General features: G+C 40.7%; 1 protein-coding gene across 2 annotated transcripts in view; it reads right to left on the bottom strand.

The window, feature by feature from the left end:
- Nucleotides 1–19,673, bottom strand: part of trabd2b (TraB domain containing 2B) — a 109,176-nt gene that overhangs the window by 44,965 nt on the left and 44,538 nt on the right. For both annotated transcript variants that reach the window (XM_047375922.1, XM_047375923.1), the window contains exon 3: nt 5,138–5,284. In XM_047375922.1, coding sequence (XP_047231878.1) covers nt 5,138–5,284 — 147 coding nt within the window. The remainder of the gene's footprint in view (nt 1–5,137; nt 5,285–19,673) is intronic.

The following is a 19,673-nucleotide window of genomic DNA, read 5'->3' on the forward strand; positions in this document are numbered from 1 at the left end:
CCTAAGTAGCTACCTATATACAGCACTGCCTCTGAAATCAAACACTTTGACCCCTTTATAATATTTTAGAAGGCTTTTAGGCTCGCGTACTAACTGTGCCTAGCTAGAGCACTATCTTAGGCAGTCTGAAAGTGACTGAAAGAAATCTAGAAATATATATTTTCATAATTTGTGTTTGTGTTTGCTTATGTGTCTCAAATGGCCGTTCATGAGCAGATGTACATTGATGGGCACACATAAAGTCACTGGCTACTTTATTATATATACCTTACCAGTACTGGGTTGGACCCACCTTTTGCATTTAGAACTGCCATAATGCTTCATTGCATAGGTTGAACAAGTCAGATTCAGACCAAATACAAAAGTGCCTCACTTTTAATTATTCACTTAATATTTTTTGAAAATTAACAAAGGGTACCAACCTGGTGAAAAACCCAAAAGTATTATGAATGATGAGGATTGAGGAATCAGTGCATTCAGGGTGCATATTCGCTGTACTCACTTCTTTAAAGAGATCTCAAAAGATGCATGCTAATACTAGGTGTGAACAGGGATCAGGAGTTCACATAAGAAAACCTACCCTGCAGTCTTCTGTGCTGCTGGGAAAATAATGAAATGAAGGAGAGATTAGCGACAGAATGGTTGTTTATGTCCTGTGTTGAGCAGATGTGTTTATCTGGATTTTATTATTGTGACAAGGAGACACATGCAGAACTTGCATTGCTTTGCTGTCTACAAGTGAGTTACAGGTTGAAAGGACAGAATAATGGCTGGAAATGGTGGGTAAATCTGTGTATATTTCATAGTGAATGGTAAATATATGGAGAGATTTATTATAACATGGTATTTTAGCATAAAGCCAATGTTGGTTTATAACACATTTTCTCTCACTCCCTTGTGTTTGTTTTTTCCAAAGTCTGTTTCACATGAAGGCTGAAAGGCTTTATTTCAGTTATATAATGTACATGACTTATTTTTTTATGTGAGCCACATACAAAAAATATGCTAAAATGTAAGGAATTGTAATATATAAGGAAGATATAAATCAATTGTATCTACTTGTGTTTTCTCAGGGTATGTGACACAGGTTCAGTGAAGGCCACAGAACCCAATGTTCAATAATCAGGTTTTGTCTGACATGAAATATGTTCATATGTTTAAAGGATGTACAGACAGGGCAGGACTTTATGATTACCTCAGTAAGTGTTCTTTTAGGGCGAGACTGCAGCAGTAAATGCTGAAAGGTTTTCCAAGGAAAGACCACTTTGCCAACCCAGACAGGAAATGTAGGGTAATGGTGATAAATGTCCTCCCCTCCCTATTGGTATTACTGCTCTTCAGTTTTTTTGGTTTGTTTCCTGGCACACAACAATGTACTTCTGTCCAGCTGTGTTTTATCTTATTTTGTTCCTGTTTTTTAATTCTGTTCTCCATTTCTGACTGTTTTCTACAGCGCCGGGAAACTAACATGGGGAAAAAAATATATATAGCATGAGCACAAAATACTAATTTGTTCCTACGAAATATTAATTTGTGCCCACCAAATATATATAATGTGTGCACGAAATACTAATTTGTTCCCATGACATAGGTACAATGTGCACACAAAGTACTAAAACAGCGCACTTTCTCAAACATACGGAGGAACAAAACAACTTGATGGACAGGGATAGTCTGATCAAGTTTTATTTTAGGCTGGGGAGGAGCTAGAATTGAACCCAGGACCTTCTTGCTGCAAGGCAACAGTGCTACCAACTGCACCACCGTGCAGCCTGCGCCTAATGTAAACTGTTACATTGATTTTGCGCTTAATGTAAACTGTTACATTGATTTTGCATAGTGTGTGGCATTTAATGCAACTTTAGGGTCAATGATCGAGATTGACAATGCAGCACTACAAGAATGGCTTTTTGAATAAACCAACACAGCTCCAGCATGTGAATTTTTTGCATTTACATACTGGTCCTTCTCAAAATATTAGCATATTGTGATAAAGTTAATTATTTTCCATAATGTCATGATGAAAATTTAACATTCATATATTTTAGATCCATTGCATACTAACTGAAATATTTCAGGTCTTTTATTGTCTTAATACGGATGATTTTGGCATACAGCTCATGAAAACCCAAAATTCCTATCTCACAATATTAGCATATTTCATCCGACCAATAAAAGAAAAGTGTTTTTAATACAAAAAACGTCAACCATCAAATAATCATGTACAGTTATGCACTCAATACTTGGTCGGGAATCCTTTTGCAGAAATGACTGCTTCAATGCGGCGTGGCATGGAGGCAATCAGCCTGTGGCACTGCTGAGGTCTTATGGAGGCCCAGGATGCTTCGATAGCGGCCTTTAGCTCATCCAGAGTGTTGGGTCTTGAGTCTCTCAACGTTCTCTTCACAATATCCCACAGATTCTCTATGGGGTTCAGGTCAGGAGAGTTGGCAGGCCAATTGAGCACAGTGATACCATGGTCAGTAAACCATTTACCAGTGGTTTTGGCACTGTGAGCAGGTGCCAGGTCGTGCTGAAAAATGAAATCTTCATCTCCATAAAGCTTTTCAGCAGATGGAAGCATGAAGTGCTCCAAAATCTCCTGATAGCTAGCTGCATTGACCCTGCCCTTGATAAAACACAGTGGACCAACACCAGCAGCTGACACGGCACCCCAGACCATCACTGACTGTGGGTACTTGACACTGGACTTCTGGCATTTTGGCATTTCCTTCTCCCCAGTCTTCCTCCAGACTCTGGCACCTTGATTTCCAAATGACATGCAGAATTTGCTTTCATCCAAAAAAAGTACTTTGGACCACCGAGCAACAGTCCAGTGCTGCTTCTCTGTAGCCCAGGTCTGAGGAATGCGGCACCTGTAGCCCATTTCCTGCACACGCCTGTGCACGATGGCTCTGGATGTTTCTACTCCAGACTCAGTCCACTGCTTCCGCAGGTCCCCCAAGGTCTGGAATCGGCCCTTCTCCACAATCTTCCTCAGGGTCCGGTCACCTCTTCTCGTTGTGCAGCGTTTTCTGCCACACTTTTTCCTTCCCACAGACTTCCCACTAAGGTGCCTTGATACAGCACTCTGGGAACAGCCTATTCGTTCAGAAATTTCTTTCTGTGTCTTACCCTCTTGCTTGAGGGTGTCAATAGTGGCCTTCTGGACAGCAGTCAGGTCGGCAGTCTTACCCATGATTGGGGTTTTGAGTGATGAACCAGGCTGGGAGTTTTAAAGGCCTCAGGAATCTTTTGCAGGTGTTTAGAGTTAACTCGTTGATTCAGATGATTAGGTTCATAGATCGTTTAGAGACCCTTTTAATGATATGCTAATTTTGTGAGATAGGACATTTGGGTTTTCATGAGCTGTATGCCAAAATCATCCGTATTAAGACAATAAAAGACCTGAAATATTTCAGTTAGTGTGCAATGAATCTAAAATATATGAATGTTAAATTTTCATCATGACATTATGGAAAATAATTAACTTTATCACAATATGCTAATATTTTGAGAAGGACCTGTACATGTGTTATGGACCAACTAGCCTTTTGACAGCTCTATGGGAATGCTGATGGTAGCTTTCAGCAAAGGAACTGAGTCAATGTCAGTAAGAGGTGAGCAGATGAGTTTTCAGTTACATTCAGAGCTATTAAAGTGTCAGACCATCAAGTAACTTGGGGCTAAGTAGGATTAATATGGCAGTTTGCAGATTTATGGAACTGATGTGTAAGCATAATGTTTGAGGTGATGATTATGTAATGGCAGAGGAGCAGAGAAGAGATAGATGCCAACTTAAATCCAGTCTTGACATATTTGGGTTTTTGAACACAGAGGCTTTTAGATTTAATCTAAAAATAGTTGGTGCTAGTCACATATAAAACACTTAGAGACGTTCTTCATGGTTCAGGTTAAGGACTCCTAATCTAATATTATGTGCTCAAAACACCACAGAGTAAAGTCGTGTACTATTGCCCAAGCATTATCTGTAAAGAAGAAAATCATTTTATAGGATTATATTCTTATAACTCAGCATTCTATGAAGTATTTATGCACAATTTATAAAAATAGAATTTGCATTCTAGGTCTGTAGGCAGACTGCAGCCCTGAGTTTTTATTTTCTGTAGAGAATAGGGTATGAAAATAATTATATGTGGTGGAGCAATAAATACATAACCAATTGCAAGTTTTTCATTAAATCAGCTTCCAAAGCTGAAGTACTCACAAGCGGATTAACATCGACATGCAACATTTCAACAAACGTCTTTGCTGATGGTAAACTTGGAGAAAACACTGCCTCAGAACATGAAACTAAACAAGTTTTGCCAAGCATCTGTTGAAAATTTAACAAATTTATAGATTTACTGTTGGTGTATGTTATGATGGTGGCTTCTTGGTTTCCAGATGAGCTATTATCAGGGCAATACGGTCCACTTCAGTCCTAGCATTAAAGTTATTTTCTATCTGACAGAATCTTTTGGCAAAACCTTTACGCATTTAGAGTAAAGGGTTTGTTGGAGCACATTGTTGTTGGACAACTTGCAGCTTTGTAAATGGTAAAACAGGGAGGATAATATCAAATTTTCTGTGTTTATGAAAGATAAATAGATCAGATCATTTGTACTGTGTTCAACAGGTCATTCATTCATCTTCTATTCCGCTTGTTCCATAGTGGGTTACAGGGGAGCTGGTGCCTATCTCCAGCAGTCTACGGGCGAGAGGCTGGGTACACCCTGGACAGGTCGCCAATCCATTGCAGGGTAGCACAGAGACACACAGGACACACACAATGTGCACACTCATTCACATCTAAGGGCAATTTACAGAGACCAGTTTACCTAACAGTCATGTCTTTGGACTGTGGGAGGAAGCCGGAGTACCCGGTGAGAACCCACGCATGCACGGGGAGAACATGCAAACTCCATGCAGAAAGATTTTAGTGCACAGTGCTACCAACTGCGCCACCGTGCAGCCTGTGTTCAACAGGTGATTTTTAAATATAATATTAAAAATATTTGAAAAATCACCTGTGTTATATTCTGTTGTGAAACTTTTGAAAACTCACAAGATTTAATTGATTTCCATTGTTCTGCAAAATAACTGATAAAATTAGTTCTAATGTGATGTAACAAACCTGTGAGGTGTCATGGTTAAAGATGATAGAGTTGAGATCCCCACAGTTGTAATGTGTGATGAGATCTTCCGTGGTGTAAGATCCTTGCAGGCTGCCTGCTCGGACACCCTCATGCTGCAGCAGTGTCTGGTTCAATGCAAACAATACCTGCAGACAAAGAGACCAAAGTAAAGAAATGGATGCCCTGAGGTTTCTGCAATTATAAATTCTGCTTTCTCTACTCTGTTCTCAAGAAGATTTAAACAGAAAGCTAATGGAACTGCACTATCAATATAAAAACGGCCTGATCTTAGTTCTGTAGCACTGTGCAAAAGTATTCATTCTGCTAGAACTTTTTCACATTTTGTCACACTATAACCACAGACTTTAATGTATATAATTTGGATTTTATGTTATAAACCATTACAAAGTAGTGCATAATTATGAAGTGGAGGAAAAGGCATACATGGTTTAGAAATGTTTTTATAAATAAGAATCTGAAAAGTGTAGTATGCTTTTGTATCAATCATAACCATTCCAGATCTGGTTGTATGTTTAGGGTAAGGTTAGAGTACCTTTCTAACAACGTCTTTGATGTCTGCTGAAAAAAAGCATCCACACAGCATGATGCCATGTTTCACGGTTATTCAGGGTGATATGCATTGTTAGTTTACCAACGCACATATAATTTTGCAAGTGGGCCAAAATGTTAGATTCTGCTCTCATCTGACCAGGGACCTCTGAAGGTAGTTGGTTGCACTGGATATCATTTAAGAGTATCAGAGCTAGAGGTGTAACGGTACACAAAAATCATGGTTCAGGATGTATTTGGGTTTTAAAGTGATTGTTTAGTAAATTTTCGGTAGGCTTCAATCAAGAACAATGAATGAAAAATTCAGTATCTCACAAAAGTTAGTACACCCCTCACAATTTTGTAAATATTTTAGGACAACACTAAAGATATGAAACTTTACTACAATGTAAAGCAGTCATTGTACAGCTTGTATAACAGTGTAAATCTGCTGTCCTTCAAAATAACTAAACACACAGCTATAAATGTGAGTACACCCCTAAGTGAAAATGTCCAAATTGTGTCAATTGGCCAGTTTCTCTCTTCAGTGTCATGTGACTCATTAGGGTTACAAGGTTTCATGTGTGTATGAGGAGCAGGTGTGTTAAATGTTGTGTTATTGCTCTCACACACTCATACTGGTTACTGGAAGTTCAGCATGACACCTCATGGCAAAGAACTCTCTGAGGATCTACAAAAAGAATTGTCGCTCTACACAAAGGTGGTCTAGGCTATAAAAAGATGGCCAATATCCTGAATCTGAGCTCCTACACATGGGCCAAGAAGTTGAGTGCACATTCGCAGTGTAATATCCAGAGGTTGTGTTCTGAAAATAGACATAAGTGCTGCCAGCATTGCTGTAGAGGTTGAAGGAGTGGGGGGCAGCCTCTCAGTGTTCAGACCACTCAACACACACAGCTTTCAACTGGTCTGCATGGCTGTGGTCCCAGAAAGAAGCCTCTTCAAAAACAGTTTGCTGAAAACAAGCAGACTAAGCACATGGATTACTGAAACTGTGTCCAGGGGTCTGATGAGACCAAGTTAAACCTATTTGGTTAAAATGGTGTCAAGCGTGTGTGGTGGCAACCAGGTGAGGAGTACAAGTGTGTCTTGAACACAGTCGAGCATGGTGGTGGGAATGTTATGGCTACAGTTCATTGAGGGAACAATGAATGCCAACATGTAATTTAATATACTGAAGCGGAGCACGATCCCTTCCCTTCGGAAACTGGGCTGCAGGGCAGTATTCCAAAATGATAACCACCCCGAACACACCTCCAAGATGAACACTGCCACGTTAAATAAACTGTAAAAGGTGCTGGTCTGGTCAAGCATGTCTCCAGAACTAAACCCTATTCAGTTTCTGTGGGGCATCCACAAACTGAAGGTGGAGACGCGCAAGGTCTCTAACATCCACCAGCTCCGTGATGTCACCATGGAGGAGGGGAAGAAGATTCCAGTGGCAACCTATGAAGCTCTAGTGAACTCTCTGCCAAAGAGAGTTAAGGCAGTGCTGGAAAATAATGGTGGCCACACAAAATTTTGACCCTGTGGGCACAATTTGTGGGTTGTCACTTAGGACTGTACTAACCTTTATTGCCAGCGATTTCTATATTAATGGCTGTGTTGTTATGTTGAGGAGACAGCATATTTACACTGCTATACAAGCTGTACACTGAATACTTTACATTGTATTAAAGTTTCATATGTTCAGTTTTGTCCTATAAAAGATATATTAAAACCTTTTTTACAAAACTGTGAGGGATGTACTCTCTTTAATCAGAATCAGAATCAGAATCAGAAAAGCTTTATTGCCAAGTACGTTTTTGGACATACAAGGAATTTGTTTTGGCGTAGTCGGTGCAATACAGTACAAATAAAACAGTATAAACATATCTACAATATAATATAAATATATGTGCACAGTTTTAAGTGAGTGAGAGTAAATATAGAGCAGTATAAGATGCAAGAGCAATACAACAGTGCAGGTGATCATTGTGCAAGTAAAGCAGTGCAAGTAAAGCAGGAGTCCATGCTGAGCGTTAATGTAACGCATAGAGTTACAGGTTACAGGTGTCCTGTCAGCAAAAAAAGGGGGGGTATGGGGGAAAGGGAGAGTGTCAGGGTGGTTTCCGGGCTTTGTTAACCAGGCTGGTGGCAGATGGGAAAAAACTGTTCTTGTGGCGTGAGGTTTTGGTCCGGATGGACCGCAGCCTCCTGCCAGAGGGGAGAGTCTCAAAGAGTCTGTGACCGGGGTGGGAGGGATCAGCCAGAATCTTCCCGGCCCGCTTCAGGGTCCTGGAGGTGTACAGTTCCTGGAGCGACAGTAGACTGCAGCCAATCACCTTCTCAGCAGACCGAATGACACGCTGCAGCCTGCCCTTATCCTTGGCTGTAGCAGCGGCGTACCAGATGGTGATGGAGGAGGTGAGGATGGACTCAATGATGGCTGTGTAGAAGTGCACCATCATAGTCTTTGGCAGGTTGAATTTCTTCAGCTGCCGCAGGAAGAACATCCTCTGCTGGGCTTTCTTGATGAGGGAGCTGATGTTTGGCTCCCACTTGAGATCCTGGGAGATGATGGTTCCCAGGAAGCAGAAAGATTCCACAGTGTCAATTGTGGAGTCACAGAGGGTGATGGGGGCAGGTGGGGCTGGGTTCTGCCTGAAGTCCACAACCACCTCTACTGTCTTTAGAGCGTTGAGCTCAAGGTTGTTCTGGCTGCACCAGTCCAACAGATGGTCCACCTCCCATCTGTACGCAGACTCGTCACCATCAGAGATGAGTCCGATCAGGGTGGTATCGTCCGCAAACTTCAGAAGCTTGACAGACTGGTGACTGGAGGTGCAGCTGTTGGTGTACAGGGAGAAGAGCAGAGGAGAGAGAACACAGCCTTGGGGGGAACCGGTGCTGATGGTCAGGGAGTCAGAGACGTGCTTCCCCAGCCTCACGCGCTGCTTCCTGTCAGACAGGAAGTCAGTGATCCACCTGCAGGTGGAGTCGGGCACACTCAGCTGGGAGAGCTTCTCCTGTAGCAGAACTGGGACGATGGTGTTGAAGGCAGAGCTGAAATCCACAAACAGGATCCTGGCGTAGGTTCCTGTGGAGTCCAGGTGCCGGAGGATGAAGTGAAGGGCTAGGTTGACTGCATCATCTACAGACCTGTTGGCTCTGTAGGCAAACTGCAGGGGGTCAAGGAGGGGGTCGGTGATGTCTTTTAGGTGTGAGAGCACAAGGCGCTCAAAGGACTTCATCACCACAGAGGTCAGGGCGACGGGTCTGAAGTCATTAAGCCCTGTGGTCCTTGGCTTCTTGGGAACAGGGACGATGGTGGAGGACTTGAAGCAGGCTGGCACATGACATGTCTCCAGTGAGGTGTTAAAAATGTCTGTGAAGACTGGAGACAGCTGATCAGCGCAGTGCTTCAGGCTGGCTGGTGAGACAGAATCCGGACCAGCAGCTTTCCGGGGGTTCTGTCTCCTGAAGAGTTTGTTGACGTCCCTCTCCTGGATGGAAAGAGCCGTCCTCGGCGTGGGTAGGGGGCTGGTGGGGGGGAACTTCAGGGTGGGGGTTGGAAGTGCCAAGGCCCCTCTTGAGGTTGGGGAGGTGGGGGTGGTGGATTGTGGCTGCAGCTGTTGGGGGGCGTCGTGGGAGATGGTTGCAGGACTGTCCCTTTGTCTTTCAAAGCGGCAGTAGAATTCGTTCAGGTCGTTGGCGAGGCGTCGGTCGTTGATGGAGTGGGGGGCTTTCGACTTGTAGTTGGTGATTTGCTTGAGCCCTTTCCAGACAGACGCAGAGTCGTTGGCTGAGAACTGGTTTTGGAGCTTCTCAGAGTACAGTCGTTTGGCCTCTTTCACTGCCTTGCCAAACTTGTACTTAGCCTCTCTGTATATGTTTTTGTCCCCACTCCTGAAGGCCTCTTCCTTATCCAGTCTTAACCTTCTGAGTTTAGCTGTGAACCAGGGTTTGTCGTTGTTGTAACTCACCCTGGTGCATGATGGTACACAGCTGTCCTCACAGAAGCTGATGTAGGAAGTCACAGCCTCTGTGTACTCGTCCAGACTGTTGGTAGTAGTCCTGAACACATCCCAGTCTGTACAGCCTAAACACGCCTGGAGATTCTCCACAGCCTCACTGCTCCACTTCCTTGTCGTCCTCACAACAGGTTTGCAGAGCTTTAGTTTCTGCCTGTATGCAGGAATCAGGTGGACCATGATGTGGTCGGATTGGCCCAGTGCAGCACGTGGGACGGCATGATAAGCGTCTCTGATGGTGGTGTAACAGTGATCCAGAATGTTGTCCTCTCTGGTCGGACATTTAATAAACTGTCTATATTTGGGGAGTTCGTGGGTGAGATTACCTTTGTTAAAGTCGCCAGCGACGATTACTAAGGAGTCCGGGTTGGTCCGCTCCACACTCAGTATCTGGTCGGCGAGCATGCGCTGTGCGACCTGCACGTTAGCTTGCGGCGGGATGTAAACACCGACCAGGATGAACGAAGCGAACTCACGGGGGGAATAGAAAGGCTTACTGGGTATATTTGTTTTTATTTCCATCAGCATCAATTTCTTAAGTCCATTTGATTTTATTATGTTCTAAATCTTTAGAAAAGTGTAGAGTATATAACTGACTGGAGATTTGGTTGGATTTTGTTAATTGAAAAAAGTAGTATAAGCAGGCATAGCCAGTGCCTGGCTAGATTATACAACAATATAACTACTTTAAAATGGTCAGTGTTGATGTTTAGGAATTTTTAAATAAAAATGTGCCTATATTTGAGAATAAAACACCTTTAAAACGCTTTGGAGTTCTAATCAGAGCTTAAGGGGCTTGAATACAAATTGACACCAAACGTTTCAGATTTTAATTGTAAAACTATTTGATACATTTTCTTCCACTTCACAATTGTGAGCTACTGTGCTTTCCTGGAGGAAGAATATAATGGATTTATAAAGGAGAAGGTGAAGAGAGAGACCTTCTGCATATAATCCCCCTTTTGTGCTCTCCAGTACTTGCGTGTTATAAATTTACAGCACCCATTAAAATCAGAAGTTAACCCTCTTTAGAAAGAATTTATAGCGTGTAGCCACCAGCCAGCCCAAGGGGTCCACAGCTGTCTTAGACACCTGGGGTTAACCTCCTTGCTCACACTTTCCACAGTCCCACACCTCCTCTGACTGGCCCTGGCAACCAAGGCCAAGTTGTCAATCATCGTAAAGCTCTCTTACAAAAATCAGAGCTGCATCAGATAGAGATTTTCTTGTTTTTTTTTTCCGTATTGAGCTTCAGCAAACATATACTTTGTGTTATATCTGCTAATGACCATTAGAACATAAACTGAGCTCAGGGCATCTTTAAATTAAACGAGGCTGATCTGTGTCTATGATCCCAATTATAAATGAAAACCTGCATTGAAAAATATGACTGAAAGACCATCGGTATCAGTATCCGGGCACGATTGATTTATAGAGCAGGTAAAGACCGATACAGCAGCAGAACTGATTGAGGCCAATGTCTAAATTCTAGGTCATAATTCACGCAATTGTGTTTTCTCTGTCATAACTTTTTTTATAAGAAATCAGAATATTTTGATTACATTTGTATTGCCAGGAAGGTGGTCTGGCCATATAAGACCAAAATCAAACTTTTTGGGGTATGCAAAAATGCACCTTACCCATAACACCCTCTTAAAAACAGTGCATTGGTAGCATCATGCTGTGGGGATGCTTGCCTTCACCAGGGAAAAGAAACCTGTTGAGAGTTAACGGGAAGATGACTGTAGGTCAATCAGGGTAATCCAGGAAGAAAAACTGTGAGAGAAGTGATGTTCAAGATCAGATCTCAAGGGCCAGTGTCCTGCATGTTTTAGATGGTTGTCTGGTTTTGTACACCAGGATCAAATGAATGGGTTATTAGCAGGGTCCTGAAATGCTGAGGAGTTCATTCAGCTTTTTAATTCAGCTATTTTGGAGCAGGGACAATTCTCCAACATGCAGGACGCTGGCCCCCTGCGGACTGGAGCTAGATTCCTCTGTGTTAGAGGGACTTAACATTAGGGTGGAGGTTCACTTTCCACGAGGACTACGCCCCCAAACATAAAGCCTGATCGTACAATGGAATGATTTAGAGCAAAGCAAATGTATATGCAACAATGGCTCAGTTTGAAGCTAGACCTAAATCCATTTGGGAATTTATGGCAAGCCTTGAAAACTGAACATCACAGATGCTCTCTGTCTGAATTGACTGAGTTTGAGGTATTTTGCAAAGAGAAAACTGGAAAAGATTTTAATCTCTAGATGTGCAAAGCTGGTAAAGACATGCCTCAAAAGACTTATATCTGTAAATGCAGTGGAAATTGTTTTACAAAGCATTGACTCCATTTCACAACTATGCTCTACTTTAGGTTGGTCTGTCTAAAAAAAACAATCCCAATGAAATACATTTTTGTTGTAACATGACACAATGTGAAAAGGTTTAAAGGGGGATGAATATTTTTGCAAAAATGACTGTGCAACTGTGAGTATGCTACTCACAGTTAGTCTGCCAGAGGCAGACAATCTCAGAATGATTTTTTGTTGCTTTAATCCCCTCAGATCTTTGCATCAGATAGTTTTAATGTATGAACTGGCTTTAGGGTGTCAGTTTCATCCATTTAGATTAAATTTCCATCTTATTTGGGTTTTGTAACTATTCTGAATTCCATGTAATATCATGGAAAGATGCCAAACCCAGAGAAGCTAAAGCTGCCAGGTGGGGAATTACCCAGGATCTACTGATGCTGCAGCATTGAGTTACTACCTCCATGTCTTCAGGTTTTTCCAAGGGAAACTGCATCAAATTCTAGGCAGATTCGTGGTTAGGAGCTGACAAAGCAAATACATTCGCCAGGATTATTGTAACCCTGACAGCCTCAGTAGTTTGTCTTACATGGTAAACTCTCCTGAGGCACAACAGACATGAGAGCAAGTACACGGACGGCTGTGTCGTCAAGGGAGCTGTTATTTCAATATTGTCTGTCTCCGGGGAAAAGAACATCTATGCAGCTGTAACTATGGTTACGAAGTTTGTGCTGGCCTGAATGAGGGAGCATGTCAGTCACTAAACGGGAGGCAAAGAAGAAATAAGGAGGCATAAAAAGGAGAGACCAAATATTGCTGTGTGTGTGCTAGTATATGCATGCATCTGAACATGTGTGCTGACTGACAGTTTGGGTGTTCCCATGCTCAAGTGACAAACTCTGTAGCCAACATGCCTCATCAGGGTAACAAAAGTCAACTTTTCTGATCTGAATTAATTGCAACTACAGGTTTTCATCTCTGTGATTTTGCATTCCTTGAATCATGTCTTTTACATGCGTGAGAAACTCTGATTGTAGTTAAATAAAGAGGCTTATAAGAACAACGATGGAAGGAGATAGGCACATGGCTGGTCTTGGAACCAGCAATCAGATCGCAGCGCTCCAAAAATTTATTAGTGAATGCTGGAAGGAAAACAGAAAGACAGGGTTGGGAAGAGGGGGAGATGAATAAATTCCAGAAATTTGGGAGCTCTTTTAAATCTTACACAATGTAATGTATTAACGTGTGTATACCACAACAGTTAATCTTGAAGTGCATTATCCTGGCTGTTACCTCGCATTGTGATGAGGTGCATTAACCAACAAAGTTCCAGTTGTCACATGAATCAGTCCTGTTATGTTTGTGGAAATCTGAACACGAGAAACCAAGTGATAGAGTAAAAGACTTTGGTTTGCAGTAAATAATTTAGTCTGGAGGTTCAAAGGCTTGCACTAATCAAAAACAACAGAAATGAAACATGTACAAAGGAAACCAACACCAAACCAAAGATACACAATTACATCTATACTGTTTTGTCTTTTGTTCCACTTACACACACTTTTCAATTATTCCCTTTTTGTTGGGAATAATGAAGCAGGACTAAATTATATTTTGCTAAGTTTAACTACCTAAAACTGAACAAAATAAAGAAGAAATAAAATAAAGAGAACAAAAGCTACACCATGTCCTTCTAAAGACGCCAACTTCCAATGTATTTTATTGGAATTATTTAGATTATAGACCAACACAAAGCAGTGTATAATTGTGAAGTACGGAAAAGAGAATACATGACTTCCAAATGTTTTACAAACGACGTGTGCAAGTGTTCAGCCACTCTGACTCAATACTTTGTAGCACCTCAATACACTTAAGGCACTGGCAACACATGAATATATTTTGTTGTAAACCTTCCCGTTGCAGCTCTGGCTGTATGTTTAAGGCTATTGACCTGTACTGTTTTACAGCCTCTTACAGGTTCTCTTCCAGGACTGTCCTGTATTTAGCTCTATGCATCTTCCCATCATCTTTGTCCTTTCTAAAGAAAAACCATCTCAGCATGATGCTGCCACTACCATATTTCACTTTGGGGAGCAGTGTTTGTGAACTGTTGGTTTTCTTCATCAGACCAGAATACCTTCTTCCACGTCTGCTGTGTCACCCTCATGGCTTGTGGAAAACTGCAAACCGGGCTTCTTATGATTTTCTTTTAACAATACCTTTCTTCTTGCCACTCCACCATAAAGGCCACACTTGTGCAGTGTCAAAATATTTGTAGTGTGAAAAGCTTCTCCCACCTAAGCCGTGAGTTTACCATGGGTCTCTTGACTGCTTCTCTAATTAATTCTTAGGTGGAAAGCTAGGACTCATTAGATTTTTAGTTTTGTCATACTTTTTGCATTTTCAGATGTTCAAAGCTTGGCATATTGATTTATAACAAAACCCTTCTTTAAATTTCTCCTTAACTTTATTTCTGATAGCTCTGGTGTGTTCCTTGTTTTTTTTAAAGCTCTTTGTTCTCTAATGAGATCTTCACAGAACAGCTATATTAACACTGAGACTAAATTATACATGTCATACTTATTTACTAGTTTGGTGGCTTCTCAAAGTTATGTTGAATCCACATTGGATTTAAGAATAACAGAGAGGAGGGGTTGAATACAAATACATGGCATTTTTCAATGATTTATTTTAAAAAAAAAAGGAAAACAATTAAAACCATGTAAGCTTTATTATTCCACTCGTCAATTATGCACTACTCTTTGCTTGTATGTTATTTAAAATCCAATTAAAATAAATTGGTAACATGTCAAAATGTTCATGGGGTATGAAAACATTTCCAAGGCCTTAAAAGTATTTGAAATATGAAACAGTAAGGTAAATAATGTTATACTTGCTGTGAAAACCCAGATGAAAGAGAGCAGAGTTCGAGTTAGTACACAAAAAGTATGAGTCATGTCTAAAGAAAGGGCACTCAGTATATCTCTGAAGTCATAAGGTTTAAGGCTCCTCCCTCTGATCTTCAAAGACTCTAAAATACATTTAAATTCAGAAAATGGTAGAAATTCTGCTCTCTCTGCAGCTCTTAGCCATTGTTATTTAATCAGCTTCCAAACAAAAAAAAACAAAAAAAAACAGTCTTGAGGTGCTTTTTTCCCCTCAAACACTCTCGTTTCCCCGAGAGCCACTTGTGTTTCATTGCCCGAGAAAGGGAAGAGCTGGACCTCTGACCCAAAACACACACTGCTGAGCTCCTCTGGGTCTAACTGACCTTCCCTATGGGCTTCAGCTATACAGACTACAAGAAGGCATTGGGTTCACAACACCCAGGGGTGTCTAAAGAGATGGAGGCTGGGAGTTGAAATAACATCCTGGGCAACCCAAGAATAGATGAAGTGCAATATCTCATCTCTGTTCCCCACAGAGGAGCCCCAAAGGAGGTAGTTACCAGGGGTCTGTGTGTGTGTGTTTGAGATTGTACTTTCCTAGCCTCAGGATAGGGCCATAAATGAACTCGTAAAAAATATTGTTTTATCTTATTTTTTGTTATTTTTACTGTGCAAACAAAACAGCCGTGTTAAAACATGCTGTGATCCGACCCTCCACTTTCAAGGCTAGTAAAGGTACCTTAAATACATTATCATGACGAGATGGCGTCCCAACTAGGAAACTATCTGGTCAACTAGGAAACTGTGGTCTTCTACAACTTTATCAAGATGCCAACCAGAACCTGATGTTCTTTCCTTTCATTTTGAGCGAACTGTGTAAAGTCTCATGGACTTTTAACGGCACCAGTCTCAAATGTACCTAACGTGCTGGAGCATTTGCCTAAATAGTTTTGGAGCCTTTCTGTAATTGTTTTTTTAGATTAGCAGCAGGTAAGCTCACCACATCTGCAGGGAAAGTAGTTTTCTTCCAATTTTTGTATCCTTGTTAATACTAGGTGCACACAAACACACATACATGCACTATCAAAAACACATATGCAACCATACATGTGGAAATAATTACAAACACTGCAGCCCTCTTAGAGCAATACCTACATACAAACCACATAATGCAGAAATTACAAAGCCAGTGTTTGGAACACTGTTTCTGTTTTGCCTCAGCCTTATTTTTCATCCTCCAGTCTTCCTTTTTCTTTTTACCCCTCGCTCTATTTTGCTAAGTCCTTCACCGTGCCTGGTCTACCTCCTGTCTCAGCTCAGGAAATCCAGGGATTACCAGAGGGACAATCCAAGTGGCAGAGGCCTGCTGCTCCCAGCGTCTCCAGAAAACCCGCCCCCCACCCCCTTAACCTTCTTCCATCCATTCTGCCCAATTTCCTCTGAAGCAGGAGAGTACAATTTCCTTTTAAAATAGAAGCCATTGCTCTCTTTTCTAATTCTTTCTTGATTAACCCTGCTTATACGCTTGCCATTTCTTTGCTTGCTCTTTTCCTTGTGCTTAGCTTTTTCTACATGCATCCACAAAAACACTTATAAAACATCTCAAGAGTGTCCTATCTTCCCTCTTAATGAGACTGTCAAGAGACTCTGAGGTGGGGATCTCCTCTGTATACACTTGTCCACGAATAAACCCTGCTGTTTGACTTGGCAGAACCACCGCTGAGTCAGTCATACTAGCTTTCCTGTTTCCCCAGAAGGCAGGGGGAGAAAATAATAAAGCATCAGACCAGATCAAACCAGAGGGAAAAAGCAAGCAGCTGGCTACTGATCATAAATGCCCACCAGAAAGTGGAGCAGGATGTGGGCAAATACAATAAAGAAGAATAGACTTACAGATTTTCAAGGTTTCATTGTTGTCCTGACGGAACTAAGAAACAACAAAACTGTCACACCATTTGATGTGGAACATTTATTTCACTGTCATACACATGTAAGTCATTTAAAGTCATGTGTTCAGACAGAGGTGTAAGATTAGGACACCCCATACAATAATATACTCTTTGAAAAGAAATATTTTCAAATATTGCTGACTGATCTTTTTTTATTTATATCTGGTTGTCCTCCTTTTTGCATAAAACAAAAGATTAAAAAAAAAAGTATATTCAAGATGAAATAAAGATTTTGACTTTTTTTCTCGATTTTCATTTAGTCCTTGGTGGATTTACTGGACATGTTTAGGGGTGCTGTCATGTTGCATGCCCTGTTCTACTTTGATGTTATTTCATTTTTTCACAGATTGCCTTATATATTCCTCAAAAACCGCCTGATACACAGCATAATTCATGAGTTGACCAGGTCCTGCTGCAGCAAACCAACCCTTAAACCATGACGCTCCCATGTCTCTATGCATTAGAGATGCAAAACAATTTGTTTTCTGGGCTGCTGTATTTACTTAATGCCAAACATGTTCTTTGTTCTGGTGCCTATATAATTCAATTTCAAACTTATTTCACCAAAGAACATTATTCCACAAGTCCTGGTCTTTGTCTAAATTTTCTCTGGCAAACTAAAGTCTGGTCTTAATGTTTTTTTTTCGTAGAGCAAAGGTTTCCTTTTTGTATACCTTCCATGGAAGTAAAATACATACAGAGTTTCACTGGGTGTTCTTGTTTTTTTCACATGACTCTAGAATTACATATTTTTCTATTTTGTTCTTAAGGAAAATAACATTTTAATGTCCTGCACAGGCAGACCTTGCATCAAGTTACGTTAACCTTATCTCTCCCAAAACTCATGGGCTATCTCTGCCATCATAGCTTCCACTAATCCCAACACATTTCTCATCTACATTCTTTCCAAGAGAAACGCTCTTATTGAATTCAGTCGGATTTATCTGGCTTTCCACTATTATGTGTGATGCTATGCAAACCAGATGAGTGGAGCCATCTCCACAACATGAGAAATGAACAGTTTCATGTTTAAAACATACGTCCCCGACCCCAACCACTCTGTCTTATCTCTTTCTGTCTCTTTGGCAGGACTTAGGATTTAGTCAGAATCATTCCTAAGGAATGGTTTGTCTGTTGCAAAGTCTAAATTTGAAGGGTGGCTGAAACACAAGAACAGCACATAATCTTCTGCATGGACATAAACTTTGCAAAATCCAGAATTCATACTGAGAAATGGGATGTGACTGAACAGATAACAGGGGTTGAGTCCTTTGGAATCCCTGCAGACATTTCTGAAGATGTGAGTAATATAAGCATTAAATCATATCATTCATTGCACATCATTCTGTTCCATTGCTTTCTTTTTGCTTTTACTGTTTATGTTTTTCTTTTAAGAACTGTGTTAAATCTTTTGATCTTGTTTTTGACACAACGTTTTCCACAACAGACCTTTAATAAAACCACACAATATACCTAATCGAATTACCATTGTTGTATCCTGTAAATTAATGCTGCCCTTGATGGCTAAACATGATAAAGAGTTTAGTGACTGTGATTTTAGTGACAGAGTGGCATTGGGTCATTGTGATGATGCATGGTTTTATGTTATTGTGCAGCAGCCTGATAAATGATGACAATCATAAATACATCAAGACATTTAAACTCATTAGGATACATGGGCTAGCATAGGTATTTCCACACCTTGAACTTTTTCACATTTTGTCACAATACAGCAAGAAACTTTAATGTATTTTATTGGGGCTCAAACTGATCAACACAAATCAGTGCAGAACTCTGAAGTTGAAAGAAAACATTGTTAAGAGAATCTAAAATAGGAGGTGCCATAGTTTTTGAATAAGATTTGATGGCTATCTTTTAAAAATACCTTTGTCTTTGCCCCTGTGCCATAAAAGCCAGATAAGTGGAGTGTGCAGCTATTTTTTTACCAATCAACAGATTCTCTGACTTGAGCTGTGGATATGTGCAGCTCCTCCAGAGTTACAATTGACCTCCTGGCTATTTCTCTGGTTAATGCTCTCTTAGTGTGGCCTGTTAAGACATGGTGAATGGTCATGTCTTGGTAGGTTTAAAGTTGTGCCATGCTCTTTCTATTTTCAGACAATGAATTGAAAACTGCTCTGTGAGACGTTCACAGCTTTGAATATTGTTTTAGAACCTAACCCTGCTTTAATTCATCTCCAGATCTTCATCGACAACCTGTCTGCTCTGTTGCTTGATTTTATGAATGTTGTTTGTTCACTTATGGTCTCTAACAAACCTCCGAGCCCTTTAAGGGTATTTGGATTGTATTTAGTGCTTGCTAGAGTAAAAGAGGCTCCTTTTATTTCAGAGTTGAGTAATGCTTTTTGTTTGTCTGTCACATAAAATCTTTATTGGATACATTGAAGTTTGTGGTTTTAATGTACAAAACATTTTAAAATGATCAAGGGGTCTGGATCCCTTTGCAGGGCACTGTAGGTGCAATCTCACATCAAATAAGAATAAGGGAAAAAAATCTAAATCAATCAAAAAAGTGTCTGTTTCTAGCATTATTTAAGAGCATTATTTCTAGCATTTTTAGCATTATTTTAATAAAATATCTTTCAATGTCTAACATCTGGGTTCAAATGACATTCAGATTGTCTCTGTCTCTTCTTATTCAAGTGTGCACATCTTACCCTTTATGAAAATCAATGTATCACTTACATTACATATCGAATTTTTGCCACTGTTCATGGAAGAATGCTGAAAATTACAGCTATAAAAAAGCGCATATATGTTTACTTTGTGCATCCTTGTTCTTCCGTCATAATT

The sequence above is a fragment of the Girardinichthys multiradiatus genome, chromosome 9 (genome assembly GCF_021462225.1).
Source record: "Girardinichthys multiradiatus isolate DD_20200921_A chromosome 9, DD_fGirMul_XY1, whole genome shotgun sequence".
Lineage (NCBI taxonomy): Eukaryota > Metazoa > Chordata > Actinopteri > Cyprinodontiformes > Goodeidae > Girardinichthys > Girardinichthys multiradiatus.